At 40.2% G+C, this 12,498-nt stretch overlaps 1 protein-coding gene across 4 annotated transcripts; it reads right to left on the reverse strand.

Moving 5' to 3' along the window:
* Positions 1 to 402: 402 nt before the first annotated feature.
* On the reverse strand, positions 403 to 11,943 carry SQOR (sulfide quinone oxidoreductase). 4 transcript variants are annotated; one of them, XM_048956327.1, is made up of 10 exons: positions 11,811 to 11,942; positions 7,853 to 8,103; positions 7,359 to 7,529; positions 6,916 to 6,969; positions 5,104 to 5,298; positions 3,984 to 4,193; positions 3,305 to 3,488; positions 2,296 to 2,363; positions 1,209 to 1,387; positions 403 to 845 (listed from the first exon to the last, which is right to left on the reverse strand). In XM_048956327.1, exons 2-10 carry the CDS (start codon positions 8,084 to 8,086, stop codon positions 788 to 790), a joined length of 1,353 nt encoding a protein of 450 aa, XP_048812284.1. In that variant the 5' UTR covers positions 8,087 to 8,103; positions 11,811 to 11,942; the 3' UTR covers positions 403 to 787. The 4 variants fall into 4 exon arrangements, with proteins under 4 accessions (XP_048812284.1, XP_048812285.1, XP_048812286.1 ...); XM_048956328.1 differs by lacking the exon at positions 11,811 to 11,942 and adding an exon at positions 11,684 to 11,804; XM_048956329.1 differs by lacking the exon at positions 11,811 to 11,942 and adding an exon at positions 11,518 to 11,662.
* Between the last annotated feature and the right edge of the window lie 555 nt (positions 11,944 to 12,498).

Raw genomic sequence — 12,498 nt, forward strand, 5'->3', positions numbered from 1 at the left:
ATCACCATCTAGTCTTCTGTAAATCTATTTGCATGTACTTTATAATAGTAAAGCACATAACAGAACTGATGTTAGGTGGCACAGCTCTGCTAATACGCCTACACTACATCATCGTTCACTATACATCAAACACAAAGCTTTTCACTTAGAAAATACATGAGGCTTTTACGAAAAATACAAGTGTGAGAAAAGCTGAATAACACAACTGCTTTCACATCATGTCTGACAGAAAGTGTTGGGGCTTCAGCTGATGTTAAGAGCAATGGGAAAGCTGCCAGCTATTTCCCTTTACTAACATGCTCTGATTTCTATAATCCTTCCAGAGTGTGGCAGGAAGTATGCTTCTTTGTGAAGAAATTAAGATGGAGTATGCATTTCAAAAATCAGAATAAGAGCTGGTCAGAATGTTTTACTAGCATTATTTTATTAAGTGCACGTTTAGATAATGGAAGCAAGGAATTTGAGCTACAGTCATAGAAAATCTCTTTCATACAAAACTGATTTAAGGGCATTGATTACTGTAGGAAGTTTCAGTAGTGGCTTGCAGCTGATGGAAGCTCACGCTTGAGTTGAAACTGCTATCTACATACAGAACTAATTTAAGGCTTCAGATCACATGGAAGAAAGTAGTAAGGCTTAATTCCTAGGAGGTAGAAAGTTAAAGTTTGGGACAAAAACTTGATTAAAAAAGTCTGTCTATTGTGGAGGTGTCCAAAAGGAAGTATACGTACTCATCCAGCATGAGGCCAGTCTTATTTTTTCAAGAACTTGAGCTAAGAACCAACATTTACTTCAAGCCTAGATGCATCAGCTTTCTGATAGGAGCTGGTCCTCCCCAGTATCCCCTGGAAAAGAAGAGTTGTTTCATCAAGTCAAAGACATTTATCTGCACGCATTATCACAGTGTGAAGAAGGATTTTTTTTTTTACTCTCATATGATACTTTTATTTACTAAGATGGAGTGCTAGATACATTCTATTCTTATATTAAACATTCTAGCACAAAATCCTATCAGCAGCAAAGTACCCAGAACACTCAACAAGTTGAGTACCTAATGATGACTAAGCATACACTTCAGTTGCTAGATTTGCAGATAAGTTCAACACCACCTGTTCTTTTGAAGAATTGTAAGCCAGAACAGATACCTGGCTTTGCCTTGAAAAAAAAAAATCACAGCAGCCATGCCTGCCCTGGCTTAAAATACTTACTTGAGTAACGCATTCCAATAGAGAAAGGGCATCATATCAGCTTTCATATGGTACATTGTTGTCCTCTGTTTACTTTGGTCAATGGGAAAGGTCTCCAAAGGCTGAGCATTGTAGTCAAATTCTGCTAGAATCACCTTGTTATAGCTTGTTACTAGTGGGCAGGAAGTATATCCATCATACTGCAACAGAATACACCCTTCTCATTAATCTGATTAAAGGCCAAATGCTGAAGTATTGCAAGCTATAACACCCTTATATCTAACATTCTTATTTCAAAATAAGTTTCTAGGTTTCTGCATTTATAGTGTTAATATTAAGTTTAAAACGCTGCCAGTTTGGGCCAGTGATCGTAACTATTTTCTTTCAGTGGCAGATCACAGATTGGCATTGTAACAGTGCTTGGAGGCAACCTAAACAACTGCCTAAAGGGCTTTGTGTCATTAATTGCTGGCTATTATTGTGACCAATAGAATGGGTGACAATAGCAGAGAATGAGAGCTAGTGCTGTCTTAACAGACAGCATATAAACCATCTCAAATATAATTGTAAGAATTTGCAGGGGATCACAGCAGCAACAGACTGAAACTCAGGTGAGTATTCCAGGAATATTAACTGAGAAGCCATGCATAAAATGAGAGCTAGGTCTCAAAGAGAAGTTTGAACAAAGTCACAAGCTTAAGAGCTTCTGTAGTACAAAAACGTCAGTGTAACTCCTTAGAAGTTAGCTTCCTGTACAGGGGAGACAAGTTGCACATAGCATAGACGTGTGAAGTTTGTGAGGGTTTTCTTGGAGTAGGGGTTAGAGTAGCCTACACTAAAAATCCACCTTGAAGAACCCAACCTAATAGCCTTCCACCTTCTTTTAACTCATTAAGACTTAAATAGAAGTTTCTGAAGAAATTGTATATAATTGTGCCAATTACTACTATAGTAGTACTACTGTTATTATGATATACAGTAAGAAGCTATTTAACACCTCCACTGCTGACACAAAGCCCTTTCTATCTTCAGTTCATGTAGTTTAACTGCTGGTCTTGGCAGAACTTCCTGCGTATAACATTGCCACTAAAACAAGATCTGTAGGTACCTTTTTAGTTGGTGACTGGTTCTTCATTACCAGAGAAATAGTTTTATCAAGCACTCCAGATTGGGCAGCTACATAACAGGAAATAGAAAAAAATATGTAAATACTTTATATTTTTTAATATATATAAATATCGTAAGACTTTGCTTTAGACAGCAATTACTGTCATTACTGGAGCAAACAGTAGTAACAGTGTATTTAGTGGATAATTCAACTGTAACTGAACTTGTGTCAAATCAGATTGGGAACTTTACAGACTAAGACGGGGAAGGGGCTGGGGGGAGGAAATCATATTTGAAATAATGCTTTGGCCCCGTTGCTTCCAACATGCAAAGGTTTGACAGAGCTTGAACTGCATGTTTTTAGCCTATGTCTATTCTCCTATGCTAAATTACACTTGTTTGGTCTTCCCAAACATTTTAGACTCCAGCACTGAAGTTTTGCTTGCTCTCTCATTTTTAATGCTGCAAGGGAAGTTCCAGACTAATGCTGCAATGCTTATCTATATCATTCTTCTTGTTAGACTAATAATATACTGTATGGCCTTTTTTTTCCACTCTCAGATTTATCTTTTTATTTTTTAGTTATGATATCATGTACCTGGAGTATTTTCATATTGGACCCTGTGGCTACAAGTACAGAACACACACGAGTCTTCAGCAGTAACTTATCAGCTGACGTGTGAGCTTCCAAGATAGAGCAGAAAGACTTGCTACCCTTGCATCCTTCCAAAATTCAGTAACAACTTCATTTTACACCATTCTGAGAACACATAAAATAGAACTAGTCCAACTGTGAAGTATTTGGAATAAGAAAATGGAGAATTGATGGCATCAGTATAATCACTAGCTAGTTAGTCAGTCCAAGGAACTGAAGTCTTTCTGAAAGATGGAAAAAAAAATACCCAGTTAAGACCTCAAGAGTAACAAACTAAACTGTGTCTTGTTTAAAAGCTTACTGTCACTGCTACACTTTCCATCACACTAACACATAAACACACAGACACCTTTACCTACAGCCGCAGCAGTTTTTGATGTTGGAAGGTTGGTGCAATCTCCAATACCAAAAATATTAGGATACTTCTTATGTTGCAGAGTTTCCTTATTTACATCTACCCAGCCGATTTCATCAGAGACAGGGCTGTTGATAAGCACATCAGGTGGCCCCATTGGGGGTGTGACATGAAGCATTTCGTACTAGACAGAAAGAAAAAGTACTAAATGGCTAATTGATAAGAACAGATCATACTATGCTGATGTTAGGATATAAGAACAATATAAAAACAATTTTTTTGTTGTTTTAAAACAAGCATGTAGAGTGAAAATTTGCTTTTAAATAGATGCATCTGTTCCAAGTTCTTTATTAACAGGAACCTCATTAGCTGCCATATATAAAGCATGTAAGCTGCCATAACAGCAATTTGCTTTCCTCCATATATGCCTGAGACATTCCCAAGTTACACAACAAGGTACACAGAGCTCTATGCATGCTTTGTTACCTCCACCCCACTTCCCCCACCCCTTCTCTCTACCTTACTTTCAAGCTTTTCAATCTTTGAAAATTGAGGATGGTACTGAAAGGATAAAATAGCAGTTTACAATGGAGCAACAGATATTATGTTATTATAATGCAGTTATGTTACTGCACATACAAAGAGAAAGGATCGAACTAAAGACCCGAAATCTCCTAACCTCATGAACTTCAGTCTCTCCAGGTTTGTCCAGGTTTTCAAACACAGCTTCCTGCTTGTCTGCTCGAACTTCAACAAGGTTGCACTTATAGTTAACAGCAATATTCCTCTCCTCTATTATTTCAAGCAATGCATCAGCATATTTCTTAACACCAAAAATGACACCAAGTGAAGTGTTGAACATTATGTTTGCTTTGGGTCGTTTTCCTGTCTGCATGGAAAGATCAAATTATTAAGTCTGATAAGCTAGCAGAAACAAGAGAATTATGCCACACTACGGAGTTGACAGAACTATTAGTGCATTTTGGTGCTTATTGCAGCATTAACATTAGAACTCTTGAGAAACAGCTATTTCACAGCATGTTAGACAAGATACATCCTTGTACTTTGATATTTTCGATGCCTCACCTGTTCAGAATGAGATACTGAAGATTCATACAGATTGCTAGTGAGAAGAGGCGGCTGCAATATGCTGAACACTACTGTATAAAGGTTAAATATAATAGCTTAGCACTACACAGCACTCTGAAACCATCAGTTCTGTGCATTATTCAGGTATCCACTCAGTAGACAGCTCATGAAATTTAAAGCATGCATGAAGTCTGACACTTTCACTTGAAGCTGGCTTCTGTTTCCATTAAATTCACTTTCCCAGCCCAGCAAAAACCTCTCCTGTCACTGAGACTGTGCCAGGAGGAGTGAGGATAATCACTTCTCAGATGAGCAGAAAGACAATCCACATCAAGTATTAACTACTTAAAGGAACAAGAACGAATGCTCAGCCACTGTGATTTCAGTGTTCCACCAGAAGTTGTAAATGAGGCTGAGAACATTTGTATTGGTAGTTTTTTCTAAGCAGGTTAAGCAGTTCATCCCTTATGAATTCTGAATTCTGCAAGCTACTCCAGAAATTACTAAGATACTTATGCATAATTCAGTTAGCTTCATTTAGTACACACTAATAACAGAAAAAACAACTCGGTCATTTTCTTTTAATAATTCTGAGTCATATTTATCTCCTGCAATTTTATTTGTCATAAAAGAAATACAACAAACCCCTTAGAACAGATCTTCCTTACAACTGTAGGAGCAGCCATTGGAAGAACAAACAGAATACTTACTTTCCTCCAGTAGGCCTCAGATAAATACATGATTTTCTGAGGAGCCCCTGCACATTTCACCGGAGTGTTTGGAAAAGTGAAGATAGCATTTCCTTCCTTGAAATCTTGCAAGGCTTTCCATGTTTTCTCTACTGTATGAACTGAATAATTGGAACCTATTTTAGGGTGATGAAAACCCTCAGGCAAACCTTTGATCTAAGAAAACAAAATTAAGGTTTAACATATAAACAGAAGGAATTTTGTCTTCATCATCGAGTATTAAACGGAGTCTTGAGATTTCTCAAGACAATTTAAGAGGCCCACAGCTAAAAAGAGCCCATATGTTAGTTGTATTTTTGAATATATGTTTACTACTCAAATAGGTATTTTCATTAGAGTTTAGTAGATGACTTAATAGATGACTTAATAGATGAATGTTTACTGAAATGACAGTTCTGCAACATCTATACTGTAAGTGTTCAGCACAGAGCGAAGCATGAAATTCAGAGTAAGAACAAGAAGTCACTGCCACATCATCATAAGGGAAAACTGGCATTAAAAAAGCATTACAAAAATTCGTACAGTGAAGAAAGATTTTCAGTGCTCAGTTTCAGATATCTGAAGTATTTCTTAAAGATATCCTGCTTTGGTTCTGCCTCCAATAATTTTTTTCTCACTACTTCTGCTACGCTCAAGCATCTGTTTTTGAGAAAGGCAGTAGTTTCTGTTTTGAAGTAACAGTTTGCAGAACTTCTAAGAGGAAACTGAGTCACATTACATACACTGCAACGTGTTTGAGACACTACACTCTACACCAGGAATTATGCTGTTAGTGAAGACAAATAAGAAAAATCAACCTTTTTAAACTGGCCACTTTGGGTTTAATGCCATACCAATCTATTACTGCGAATTTTATTTACTATGCTCACTACACAGTAATAGTGACTGACTGCATTACATGGCTTCCAGTGCCAAGTTCTGAATTTCCAAATACTGAGTTTGTTTGTTTTTTTTTTCAAGCCGTACTGTAGAGATTTACATGGAGACTGAGAAAAACCACTAAAACACAGTGCTGTTCCTCATTCTGCTGTGCTTATCAGCTGAATTTCATTCGGTGCGACTCTGGTTAATTAATTCCTGCTTTGCGTGTGTGCCTTGGGAGCTATTAACAAAGAAACTCAAATATATCATTAGTTACTACATCACATGCAGGTCACATTAAAGTCAGCAGGGTCAGGCCCCACAAACATCCTGCCTTTGTATTTTTCCTCTTCCTGTGCACTGCTACAATCACTCTTGCACCATACAACAGCACTAACACCTTTCTTCAAGTGCCATTGTAGAAAGCATACAGGAAAACCAACAGAGATGGGAAGGGTCCCAGGGCCTATTTAAGCACAGATGTAACTCAGCTGGTTCCTTTTAAGGTGTATCCTTCAAGAGAGGTGGTAGAGTGTGGGTCAAATTGATTCTGCAGGACATATTTCACTAACTGCTGTGTGTTTCTGGTTACATTAGAGATGTCTCACTCTACCATCAGCATATCTCACTCGCATTATTGACTGCACTTATGTCTCATTAGCTGATGTTGCCATAAAGATGCCACAAAGCTACCTTAAAAGAGCTTCCTAAGGGTAATTTGGCTTGCTACATACAGATCTATGGAGGGACATACTTAAGTCATTAAGCTGCCTTCTGGTTCTTTACTTCATATTAGTGTTCAGTATCCTGAAGTAGAAAAAGTGTACTGAAAAGCCATTTACTTTAGTGAATCATGAGGGCAAGTGATGCCACTAAAACTAGTAAAAACATAATTACTGTAAAAACAAATACCTTTTCATAATGCAGACTAATCCCAAGGGCAATTATCAGGTACTTGTAAGATATCTGTTGAGTAAGGGAAAAAAATTAGACAAAAAAATAAAAAGACTGAACACAACAAAGTATTACATCACAGCAAATCTAAACTATCTGACAGCAATAGTTTCATAAGGGCAGGCATTAGTAAAGTTGGCATTAAGTTTGAGTAATATTTATTGTTTTATAATTGTTTACAATATTTACTGGATGAGAAGTTACACACAAGATTTGCTACAACAGAACTAGACATTTTGAGCAAGGTATTCTATACATTAGAATATACTTATACTTCTTATAAGACCTAAGCAAATTTCTTAGCCTCCTAGATGCTGGGGAAGGCCTTACTCCATGGGCAGGGGATCTGCAGGTGGACAGATAACTCATGACATAGAATAACATTGTTCTAACATTATTACCTTGACATCATTCTCCAGCCTGACACAGTTCTTATCTGGATCCAATGCTGTAACGCGAGATTTAATCCACTCCACACCTTCAGGCATCACCCTCTCTGTTGGACGTGCAGAAGCTGACAGCTGCTTTGCACCAGCACCTACCAGGGTCCACAGAGGCTGATAGTAATGAGTCTGAAATAAATGTTTTAACAGACATTTAAGAACCATTTAATTGCACTTGATTATGATGGCATATTACTCCAAATAGGAGGCAATGTCTACTAACATTCTATTCTTAACAAAAGAAAGTATACAAATAACTAAGAGTTTTGCCTGAAAAAGCTGGAGGGATGTATGCATCTCTGTGATGGGAGAAAAAAACCTCATGCCAAGCTTACTAAATTCAACTTTGTTGGCTTCCTCTCCACAGAAAGTGAGGCTGGAAAGGGATGAGAATCAGATCGAACTGATCACATACATCAAATGCCTTCTCTTTCAGCATAAGGAAGACTTACCTTACTTGGCTCAACCACAGCTACATTTCCTGCCCCCACTTTCCTCTTCATCCGAGCACTCATGGCGATTCCACCGGAGCCTCCACCCAGCACAAGTACTTCATAATAATCCTTGGCAGCACACCCAGCTGCTGTATGCAAACCAAGGAAGCTCTTCTTCTGTATGCTTGCCTTCAGCAGCCATACACCAGGGCGGAGACAGGAACAGGACAATGCTGCTCCAACTGGTGACATCTTTCAATAAGTGGAAGCTGCAAGTTAAGGAAAAGTACCAGTTAATGACATAAGGCAGTTTTTATTTATCTGTATGGCCAGATATGTCTTCAAGGTAAGAATTATAACACTAAACTTTCGTTGCAGCTAAAACAATAAACTTGCAAACTGACTGTAAGCAATTTGGAGATTATTAAAAAAACCAAACCATGGACTCTGCCAGAAAATTAAAACTTCATACAAGCAAATGAATTCTAACAAATGACAATACATTTTTCACCTTATCTTAGCAGAAAAGCACGTCTGATCCTATAGCATAGCTAGGACATTTGCTGTAACATTACCACCCTGAAGAGAATAATGTCTCAAAAAAGAAAAGGACTTGCTGGGTTGTAGGATCTGGAGTTGTAGACCATTGAAACAGCAAATGTTAGTTGTGCAAACATACCAAGTGCCATTCTGCTGACTGTAACGTCAGGCAAATGAATAACTGTGTTTGTATGTTAACGTATACCAGCATATGCACAGCTCAGACATACGCCCTCTCTTGGCTCTTTGGGCTACAAGACATCATGGTAATCAAGAGAGTTTTACAGCACTTTGAGCAAGGCACATGGGCTAGTCTACTTTTGCAGGAGAGGTATTGAGCCCTAGGCTTGACAGGAAAAGAAAGTTCATTGAAACAACAATTTACACCTTCCTAGATTTTGGATATTTGAGTACACCCAAAATTTACAAGAGTAAAACTGTTGCAAGCAAAGGCCAGAAATCCCTATTTATCATTGCTTACAACTACACTTTTCGCTTGACAAACAAGAGTTAAAACCATGAAGTGCAGCTTTGGGGAGTGCAATTACCTTACCTGAAGTCAGTCAAAGTTGATCCCCATAAATATGTTTCCCTCCCTCTGCTACGATGAACAAGATCCTTCCTTCTTATGAATACATTACTTGCACATGATGAATACCACTCTGAAGCTTTTCAGTAATAAAACAGGTATAAACTTATTTTAATTCATTTCCTCATTGCAACATTGCCAATAAGGTGTTACGACTTGAAAAGAAACTTATGACAGGATTTTCATCTACATCCTGTTGTTTAATTCCTTGAATCATTGTGCAGGAACTCCAGCTTTTTCACTTCAGAAGGGCAGACTTTGTATATGACTCTTACAGAGAGGAATTTGAAAACTAAATCAGAGAATTCAAATATTTTCAAGAAAAGTTCCAAAGGTCAACATCAAGAATTCTCTACAAAACCATACGTCTAGTTGAGCAACTCATTCTGCACCTTCACGTGCCGTCTTAAAATCCTTCACTCGAGTATCCCAAATTGTTCAGAAATGCTGTTATTATCCTCAAAGCATAAACAACTTAGGAAGGAGAAGAGGAAACGTAGGAAGTATCCTTGGTATAAGTTATTTTCCCCACTTTGTTTTAAAGGAAGGTCTCAAGGTATAGATATGTTCTTCTTATCCTCTTTCCTACAGAAGAACACCAACTCCAGGTATGTTAAGTTTCACTTTAGAAGGTTGCTTCTGTTTACCCAGAGCAAAATCTATCTAGCGCAGATGCTTCGTACTCCCTCCAAGAAAGAGGAGTTTTTATGCTGAATAATTTCTGCAACTTCCGTCTGTGACAGCTTTAAGGACAGCTTGTTCCTGGAAGTTCATGAACCCAGGGTTTGTGGTTGGGTTTCATTAAGCAAGTGAAACAGGCACAGTGAGCAGCTGCTCAGCAGTGCACAGCATGCCCAGAACAAGGGAATAGGACTTCATTTTTGTAATGCTAAGTAAGGGACAATTATCCTCTCTGAGTTGATTTTGAATTAAGCATGCTTATAAACACACGCAAGATGTGCCTTAACTAACAGCCATCTAATGGATTAGGGTGCAGCATTTCTTTGCTCTCAAGTTGTTTCAGAGCACACACAAACAACAATCTGAAACGTCATTTGTAGGCAGATGTTCAGAAACAAACAGCAAAATTCTTGGTATCAAACTCTCAAACTAACAGCTGCACTCCATCAACTACACATCAGTCCTCTGATTTGGGAACTGGAGAGAAAGAGAATAACAGAACTGAAAGAAAAAATAGAAAATCACTGATCAGTCAACTGAATTGAGCTGAAGTCTTAAGCTTTTAAAAGACCACTGTATCATAAAGCACTCTTACCAAGCGTCCTTTGAACTACACACAACAAAACACCCCTTATGTTGCATGAAATCATATGCTGATGTGCTTCAGAGCACTCCTCCATTCAGTGATGGCTCCTCTTCACCCATGACAACTGGTTTAAAACTAGTTCTGTTACTATGAGAGGTAAATGTATTGTGAATGCTTTCAGGACATGGTTTGTTACAGTGACGGAAGCTCATGTAATGCTACTGCAGCACAAGTCCTGTAGCACCACGTAAAAATCAGGTCACAATGTGACTCACAGCAAGTTCACCACAAATGGCATCACTGTGAGGAGGGGTAGCATTTAAAAGCTTTTTTAAAACAGTCTTAGCTTGAAGATAATCTCCGATTCCATGTATAACTCTCTCGTCTCTTTTACTGTAAGGCTATTTGTAGAAAAAGGAGATTCAAAAAAAGAAAAAATGTGTTGGTGTGGTAATAAAGATTACATACTTTATATTATATACTATACTATATATTGTATATGCACGATTCTGGAATAGCTGCCTAATGCTAAAGAAAATGTGTTGAAAAATCACAGTTAGACTGACCGGGGGAGCTCAGTATTATTTGGTCCCTGAATCCCATTAAACAGATGGAGATTACATCAACAGAACAATAGTGACTTTCCTGTCAAAAACAAATATAGGAAACTTTTTTCCAGAATTAGCGGCTTACAGACCTTTAAAGGACTGAGAACACAAAACAAGAACCATCCTTGTTAAGCTGCCATTGAAAAAAAAACAAGCAAACCACATTTCTACAAGCATAATAGAGAAAATCATTGCCAACTTTCTATTAAGTTTAGCTTGAAAGAAAAACCTGGCTGAAAATGATCCCAACCCCCACTCAATAAAACAGCAAACTCAGCAGAACAGAAATGGTGTTCCTAGCATAAAATGTGTTCCTAAAGCCAAATCACACAGCAGCTTGGATCACAGGGCACCCTACAGCCCCCCAGCCTCTGCCATGGGCTGTGTGCCCCCAGCTCAGCTCCCAGGGCCACTCAGCCTGGCCTTGGGCACCTCCAGGGATGGGGAACCCACAGCTCCGGGCAGCCCACGCCCGGGCCTCACCGCCCTCTGAGTGAAGAGCTTCTCCCTCACATCTAACCCCAATCCGCCCTCTCTAAGCTTAAAGCCAATCCGTCTTGCCCCACCACTACCAGACCGTGCAAAAAGTCGCTCCCCCTGCTGCTTGTAAGCGCCCTTCAGGCACTGGAAGGCTGCTCTCCGCGGAGCTTTCTCTACTGCAGACCGAAGGAGCCCAAACCTCAGCCAGCTCCGCAGAACCCACGGGGAGAGCAGTTACTGTCAGCGACAAGCCAGCTCGGGAGCCGTCTGACGCCGGGAGCCGAGCGGAGCTGGGTTAGAGAAGTCTGAGCGCAGAAAGTAAACAGCGCGCAGCCATCCCCGAGAGCCGGCGTTTAGCACGTTACCTTCCAGCGCTCCGAGCGCGCTAACATGGCACCTCACGCGCTGCCAGAGCACGGGCCCCTCCCGCCCCCTGCAGGGTGAGCCCCGGCCCCTCGCACCGCGGCCCACGAGCTCCGCTTGACCTCTTACCGTCCCGCCTCGCACTCGCCTGCCCGTCGCTCCGCCGGAGGGGCCCCGAGGGCTGCCGGATCGCGCGGCCGCCCCTCACGCGACGAGCGCCGGGTGCTGCCCCCGGGGGCGCGGCGGGGCGGAGCTGAGCGCCGCCAGGTGCTGGACGGCTGCGGGCGGGCGAAGGCCGGGAGGGCGGTGAGCCCCGGCCCGCTGCTGCTGGCTCCAAGCCTGCCCCGTACCTCCGGCTCTGAATAGATTTCGTTATCTAGCAGCTTCGCTTGGTAACCTTCGCGTGGTAACTTTTTTTTCCCTGCACCAAAATCGGAAAACAAAAACAAACCATCAAAGTCTCAGAGTGAAACCAAGCTGCAATTCAGCTCAACGCACCCAGCAAAGGATCCCTTCAGCCCGCTACAAGCTGCCGAGCTCGGTCTTGCTGTGTTCTCCCCAAAGTCTTTATAGGGCCTTTGATTTATGGCATGGTGAGAGGTGAAGTAGTAACAGTTGTTAATCCACTGAGTCATGTTTGTTGAGCCAAGAAAAGTCATGCAAACATCAGAGCTGAGAGAAGCATGCAAAGACAAAATTACTTAAAATTACTTATTTGAAATCATCACAGGAATTAGAAAAAAAAAAAAAAAAAAAAAAAGCAGCGACCCAAATCATGTGTCAAACGTTTCCTTCTTGAGCTTTGGCCTTCCCGTCT

This window comes from Lagopus muta, chromosome 10 (genome assembly GCF_023343835.1).
Source record: "Lagopus muta isolate bLagMut1 chromosome 10, bLagMut1 primary, whole genome shotgun sequence".
Lineage (NCBI taxonomy): Eukaryota > Metazoa > Chordata > Aves > Galliformes > Phasianidae > Lagopus > Lagopus muta.

What these genes read in the sequence shown, in the direction of transcription:
- SQOR (XM_048956327.1), bottom strand. Translation starts at nt 8,086, where the DNA reads ATGTCACCAGTTGGAGCAGCATTGTCCTGTTCCTGTCTCCGCCCTGGT. An exon ending in CTGTGGTTGAGCCAAGTAAG is followed by an intron (nt 7,530 to 7,852) that starts GTAAGTCTTCCT and finishes CATTTATTTCAG; the next exon opens with ACTCATTACTATCAGCCTCT. An exon ending in CTGAGGCCTACTGGAGGAAA is followed by an intron (nt 4,194 to 5,103) that starts GTAAGTATTCTG and finishes CTTTCCATGCAG; the next exon opens with ACAGGAAAACGACCCAAAGC.